At 53.1% G+C, this 7,352-nt stretch overlaps 1 protein-coding gene across 1 annotated transcript; it reads right to left on the minus strand.

Annotated features, from left to right (window-relative positions):
• Nucleotides 1-1,837: 1,837 nt before the first annotated feature.
• On the minus strand, nucleotides 1,838-2,299 carry CCDC182 (coiled-coil domain containing 182). Its single transcript, XM_016207221.2, has one exon. The coding sequence runs from the start codon at nucleotides 2,297-2,299 to the stop codon at nucleotides 1,838-1,840; it is 462 nt and encodes a 153-aa protein (XP_016062707.1).
• Between the last annotated feature and the right edge of the window lie 5,053 nt (nucleotides 2,300-7,352).

Below are 7,352 nucleotides of genomic sequence, written 5' to 3' on the forward strand. Positions count from 1 at the left end.
CCCCTACAAGGTTTAAGGGCATAGGAATCGCACACACGCACACACCCACACACACACAGAGCAGTCTTTTCTCCCAGGGCTCACCTCACCAATTCAGTATGCTCATATTTTATCTACACAAGAAATATTTTGCAGATATTCATAAGGCTTCCGAAAAATACTGCATCATGGTGAAAAGCTCAACGCCTGAAGTTAGATATTCCCGGGTTCAAACCTCAACTCTACCATTTATCGCTGTGTGACCTTGGGAAAGTTGCTTAGCCTCTCTGGGCTTTAGTTTTCTCAGAATCCTAATGTGAAGGTTATAATAGTACCAACCTGCAGAGGTTCCTAGAATATATCATATTCTTGATAACTCTAACCTAGTAGTAGCAGCAGCAGCAGCAGTAGTAATATTACTAGTATTAAGATTATTATTACCACTTCAGCTAACCCTTCCAAAGTAGAAATGGCCTAAAGTTAGACTAGGAATGCAGCCCGTCAGGGGAGGCGGTTGATGGACAGATGTTGCAATTAACAATGGGTCACAGGGTCCTTCTGTGAATTTTAGCTGGGAGTTCCAGATGTCGGAATCTTGTTTGGAGAGATTCTATGAAAGAAAGTAGGAATGGGGCTGATCTAGACTATCAGAGGGGATGGCACAGGCTGTGAGACCTGAGCTTGAAGGACAGGGGCCCGACTCTGCTTGGATGCTGACTTTGGCCTCCAGGCACCTCCCTTCTATTGTGTAGGGGAAATTCCCTGCTGCATGGCAATGTTTGCCAGGGCTAGGGAGACCAAAGACAGGATATGTGACTCAATGAAACAGAAAGACTCACTGGAAATAAAGGCACAGTGACAGCTGAGGAACCTCCCCTCTCAAGTCACCTATGTAACAATCTCAACCCTCCAGAAAACCCATGAATAGCCTGATGTGGCTCCAAAGGGGCAGCTGGATGGCAAGTGATCACAGGCGACCTGGACTTGAACCTCAGCCCAGCCACTTGCTAACACAGAGACCCTGGGTAAAGGACTGACCCTCCTGCGGGCAGCTTTTCCCAACAGGGAAACAACACTTGCTTCCAAAGGCGCCTGTGGAAGTAAGTGGGAGGTGCGTGTGCATCGCCTGAGAAACAGCCAGGCACCGAAACCATGCCTGCTCCCTGGGTCAATCATGAAATTCAGTTTCACTCTTTACAGCCCCACCTTACGGGTATTGCATCACCAGTGCACTGAGCCCATCTCACTCCAGCCTTTGGAGCCCTAATAAGCTCTGTGGGTCTGATAGGGAGTCTGCAGACTAACTAGAGGGGAGGTAGAGGTGGGCAAAGGCAGCAAAGAAAAGTGAGATATGACAGCCTAGCAGTGGAAACAGGCGGAAAAGCCACTGGGCGAGGCTACGAACTGCAAAAGTGAAGCAACCGCAGGCCTTCAGTGCCTGGGCGAACCCCTTCGGGAGACCGTGCATTAAGTAACAAATCATGAGAGCCTTGAGTCATTAAAAGAAAGGTAAATCTGTTCAACACAATCAGTTTAAGAAGATTTAAAAAAACAAAATGTTATACATTTGAGCAACGTTACCATTGCAAACAGGAAAACAGTTAAAAGGCGAAAGTTGCAGGTGTCTGAAAGACTCGTACTGGGGCGCCTCCTTCTTTCACTTCTGGATATATGGAGCTTCACAAAAAGAACATACTGGGGCCTTTTCGCCTCTCAGCAAGGTGTTATTTAGGTAGAAGGAAAGCAATAGAAACGGGGGAGGGGGGCAAACGGACAGGGACTGAGGGTTTGTCCTTCCATTTAAAAAAATCTTCCACTTGGCTGCTCTGCCAGGAGCGCGGCTCCGCCCGGGGAGGCCTCAGTTCGCCTGGATCTTCCTGGGGAGCCCCAGCGCCTCGTGGCTCCTGCCCAGCAGAAGGCCCTCCAGCCGCCGGCAGTGCTCCCGGAGCTGCTTCTCGCGGGGCAGCAGGAAGGTGAGGACCTTGTTTCGCACGACGCCCCGGTCCTCCTCCTCCCTCAGCCGCTGCTTCACGCGGGCCGCCTGCTCCTCCTGCTGCGCCAGGGCCCCGTTCATCTCGCAGAAGGCGTCCTCCAGGTAACGGATGGCCTTCAGGGCCTCGCCCTTGAAGTCCTCCAGCTCCCGCTGCACCGCCGCCACCTTCTGCTGCAGGCCCTCCAGGTCGGCGGGCGGCAGGAGGCAGGAGGGCCACGACTCGGGGATGGAAAAGTCCCCGGACTGGAGGCCGCTCTCCACCATCTTCTTCCCTTGTAAGGTATTTACCCGCACGAGAATGGAGCCGGCCTGATACGGAGGCTCCATAGTCTCTCCTCCCGGTTGGACAAAGAGAGGGAGCTCAGGGACCTGCCAAGTCAGTGGGGGTTTTTTTGGCGGGGGGGAGCTAGAGACTAGATGCACAATCATTTGGAATGGAGAAACCCACACATTGTGACATCAGGGCCCCTTCAGCCAATCAGGAGGCAAAGCCACAGTCCATTCATTTGCATACGGTAGTCCCCTTGGTTGGTTATCCAGAGCTTTGTCTGCTCATCTGCCCAAGAAGTTGTCAGTTGTCCCTCCTGAGATGTGGACCCTTCCAGAACCAGGGCTTAATCTCTCCCTTAACCTGAGAGACAAACGAGGGCCCAGAGCAGGGAAGTAAACCAGCCGGAACCCAGCAGGCCAGGCCAGACTCACTGGGCGCCGAGGCTCGGTGGTCTCCCACACTGGTGAGGGGCCTGGAGGGTCTCAGAATGGTCTCTGAGCTTCAGTAGCTCTTCAGTGAAACAAGGATATCGTAAGAGATCATCCATTTCCAGCTCTAAAATGCTATAAAAAAAGGAACTTCTGATTCCAATCCATCCTCTTACAGTGATGTCAGAATTCTAGATAATGTTAGAAGCCGTGAGAAATGCACTGAGGTTTTGATGTATGGTCTGCAGCAGTGCTGACTCAGGACGTGCGGGGTAAAATCGGGTCACATTAATTTATTCCGCAAGCACTCACTGAGTGCTCACTCTGCACCAGGACCAGGGACCAAGGGCGGGCAAGCGTGATGGGTCCCCATGCCCTGCCCTGTTGGATCAGGCCCAAGTGCTAACAAAGATGAGAAAAGACATACAGAGGGGTGAATCTCACACTTCCTATCTGATTCCTCTAAGAAAGGAAAATGTTTCTACAAACTTCTATCTTGCAAATCTCAATCTCTTGTCCAGATTTCTCTTCTGGTCTCCAAATCTAAACATCACTCCAACACTGTTCCTCAAATGCAATCCGTCCAAAGCTGGACTGGTTATTGTTTTATTCAAATTTATTTCTATTCCAAAGCTGCCATAGGTTAATGACACCAGTCGGGGCAGCACCCATGCCAGCATCCACATGAGAAACATGGGATCAACCCAGACCCCTCCACATTCAAGTGGCTCTGAGTCCTATAGACACCACCATCTCTGAGCATGCTAGCATCAACTGGGTTGGGGTCTCAGCTCCACCACCTACACACTGTGTCTCTCTGGCAGATTACTTCATCTCCCTGAGCCTCAGTTTCCTTATCTATACAGACGGGACACTGATTCAGTGGTGTGCAGCTCCCTGGGAGGAAAAAAAAATAGCTCTGGTTTATAGCTGTTGCCGATTTCCATAGTGTAAATGCTCCCACCATGTCTGATTTCAAGCAACCAACACACAATCAGGCCTCATGAACCTGTAGGAGCTGATAGCAACCACAGGGCCAGTGATGAGGGCAGCTGCTTTCCCCGAGATGCAGATTAACCTTCCTAGGCTGCCTACAGTGGGCATCAGAGAGAGCACTTTGCAGAAAAGTTGATGGCTAAACTAAGGTGTAAGTAATTCTGAATCTCAAGATGGGCTAGCAACTTCAAATATTGAAACAATGTTTGGTGGAAAGAGCACTGTTCTAGGAGTCAGGAGATCTGGTGTCTGGAATTGGAACTGCTGTGTGACCACAGGTCAATCACCTCCCTTCTCTGAGTCTATTCTCTCTCCTGTAATGTGAGAAGGTGGGAGACAACTTCTCTGAGATCAGCACAGTCCTTCCTTTAAACCTCTCCCAAGGCACTTAAGGCCTTCTCCGTCTTTTTGTGACCTAGGACTTGTCCTTCCAGGTCCTCCTGTAGATTCTATGAGGGCAAGGACTGCACATCTCTCATCCTATGAACCCCTCAGTGTCCTGCCTGGTGCCCTGCCCATAGGGCACTTAGAAAACTAGATGAAATCAGTGTTATATCCCTAGGTGGCTCTCAAATCCGATGGCTACCCTGGCTTTCCCTCTGACATGATGACACCTACTGGTCTGAGTGGGAACAGCACCCTCTTTATTCCCAGACCTAAGATCCGATGGGAACTGGGGAGATGAGAACAGCCTGAGGCCTTCTGGTGTATTAATTAGGGTGTGTGCAGGTCCAGCCCATAATAGGTTCCCAATAAATATTTTTTGAATCCGCAAAGGAAAAAAATGTGTCTCTGTCTTGTGGTTTCTGTCATTCTCTGAGCCCCCCTCTCTCTCTCGTCTGGCATTGATTCTTGGCCTCTTTGTCTCTCTCTCCCACAGGGAATGCTAGAAGTCAAAAGCAGAGCCATGAAAGAAAAGTAGTAGAAGTTAAAAAGGAATAGCAATTCCTCAATTTCTCTGGTGCTTTTTAATGAGGTTTCAGTTCATTTCCCCTCAGAACCGGAGGGGAGGACTGTGTTTCCGCCTGAGCCTCAGCAGGGGCTGAGAGCAGCTAGCACTCTCAGCCGAGGACCCCAGGCTTGGTGGCTCCCCAGCTTCCCGGGCCACCTCAGCAGAGGCACCTCGCCGCTGGGCACCTGCTCTGCATGTCCACCTCCCAGCAGTGTCACAGTGCAGGCCTGTGCCTTCTTCCCAGATTTCCTCCCCTGAATCCCAGGAAAGACAGCAAGTCTACTTGCCCTCTTCAAGGTGTCAAGAGAAGGGGACTCTGACGTCTCCTGGCCAGGCACCTCTGGGGCCCCATCTGGAGGGTTTCCCTGACCCTGATCTATTCCCACAGTTCACAGGCTCCCGTGTCTCAGGATAATGGGGGAGTGAGGGGGGGATATCCACCCCACAGAGACCCAGCCCCCACCCCTGAGAATCAGATTCCGCCTGAGTGGGAAGGGTCTCAGAAGTGGGCATGCTTTAGGAGTGGGCATGCTTTAGGAGGTTAGGGACAGTCCTGCCCACTGGGGGAGGGATCAGCACCCCTCCCCAGCTGGTCGTGTGCCCCCTGCCCAAGGGCTCTGCCTCTGCACGTGAGATAAACCTTAATCCTTTTTAGGATCAAGAAAAGGGACACTCTTTCATGTACCTCTTTAAAAGTGAGGAGAACCCTCCAAAGCTCCTCACATCCCCTCTAGAATCACATTCACGGTCCCATTTCTGACCCAAGTACTGGCTGGGGGGCAGAGCTCCTAGAGTTGGCTTCGATTAACCACCAGGCCCCTCCTGGGGATGGGCAGGGCCTCTCAGAAGCACAGCCCTCCCAGTTGGGGCTCTGTTCCCAAGACAGAAAGGGGTTGATAGGCAACCAACTGAGGCTCCCGCAAAGAGTAATTATATTGTAAGAGGAAACAGTGAAAGGACCACGCTTACTCTCAAAAATGAGCTACTCGTGTCAGCTTTCAAGCAGAGTCTTCGAGGAATAAACGGGTCTATCTCTCCCCATAGCCAAGAAAAAAAATTAAGGAAAAAAACCCCTAAAAATTCAGAGCAACCTCCCAGCAACACCGAAGAGCGTGTGGTTAGCTATTTCCAAAGGAGAGGCGGCAGTGTCGGCCCTACCCAGCATACTGTCTTCCCAGGATCCCCTGGGCCTGCGCCTCCCATGGCAGCTGCTGACCTGGGGGAGGGTGCTCCACAGCCTGTGTCTCCCCAGATGTGTCCCTACCAACAAGAGCAATCTTGTCACACTGCATCTTAAAATCCAGGAGACAGAGAGCCTCCCTCCAGCCTTCCACTCATCCATCCAACCAGTGTCCCATTCAAGGGCACTCGCCGAGGACCTGCCCCCTACACGCTGAGCCAGGCAACAAGGGTTTCAGAGAGCAAGGCTGAGGGGACCCCTGCCCTCAAGCCGCTGGCATTTCAGCAGCAGGAGGCAGGCAGGAAAGGAAAGCGATTCAGCAAAGAAGGTGGTTTGACTGGTCTCAGTGCTCTGAGGGAATGAGCTGGACAAGGTGATGGCGAGCCTGGGGGGGGGCGCTCAGGGAAGGCCTGTGCCAGGGGAGGGCACTTGGGGTGAGACGGGAATGATGAAGATGCCTGGGGGTAATGTGCCAAAGGGAACAGCAAGTGGAGGGGCCTTGAGGCAGGGACAGGCCCAGAAGGAAGGGGAGAGGAGGGGGAGGTCGGGTTCCGGGCTGTGGGGGCTGGGGGATGGCATCCCCAGTGTATCCCCAGCGCCCTGTCAAGGGCCACTCTAAATGCGCATGACTTCCCGGTATTCCAGTCTGGGGAATGGGGACAAGGCTGGGTGGGAGTGGGGACCGGGTTCAAGAACCCAACTGGGTGCTGTTCCCATGATTAATTAGCCCAGAGCCAGGGCCCCAAGGCACAGTGCTAAAAACACCTGCTTCCCTCCGCTATGGCTATGCGGCAGCTGCCACCCAGCAACTTTTCCCCGTCGCCATTTATCATAATTTGACACTGATAAGGAGTGTCCCCGGAGCTGTGTGTCTGCAAGAATAGGACTCATCCACAGCCCACCAGCCAGCTGGTTTGTGGAAATCCTCCGTGGTGCTTCCCACCTGAACTCTTTTCCTACCCCTGAGCCCTGCCTCGGCCACCCCTCCATGTGCCTGCCCCCTGCCCACCCCCTGCGAATTGGCCTCCCCTCCTGGAACCTGAGTGGACCCGCCTCCAGGGTGGGAGCCAAAGCATTCTGGAGGGCAGGGGCACATCGCTCGATGCCACGTTTCACACCACTGCCACCCCTCCGCTAGGCTGAGAGCCATCTATCAGAGGCCCTGCCAGCCCAGGGCGGCACTTTAATTAAAATATGTAAAACATCCTGGTGGGAGTGGATCTGAAGAAGACACAGGAGCCGTCCTTGGACATGAGCAGTACAGGCAGCCCCACCAGTGGGCTGGCCCTTCTCCAGCCCCGAAGGCCGAGGACTGTGCCCGGAGGGGCCTCTGAACGGGTGGGGGGAGGCGCCTGCCCTGCACCATCCACCCGCTCCCCCAGGCACAGAACTCAGCTGGGGCAGAACATCCGCACGGAAGAGCCTTGCCAGGTCCACGGCCCAGCACGGCGACCCGAGAGCCAGCCATAAAGGGCCTGGCATCACCCCAGCTGGAATATTCTATCCCACTCTCAACGCTAATTTTCTTAAATGACCCATCATGAAGCTGGTAC

This window comes from Miniopterus natalensis, chromosome 17, assembly GCF_054644295.1.
Source record: "Miniopterus natalensis isolate mMinNat1 chromosome 17, mMinNat1.hap1, whole genome shotgun sequence".
NCBI classification, from domain to species: domain Eukaryota; kingdom Metazoa; phylum Chordata; class Mammalia; order Chiroptera; family Miniopteridae; genus Miniopterus; species Miniopterus natalensis.

What these genes read in the sequence shown, in the direction of transcription:
- CCDC182 (XM_016207221.2), bottom strand. Translation starts at nt 2,299, where the DNA reads ATGGAGCCTCCGTATCAGGCCGGCTCCATTCTCGTGCGGGTAAATACC.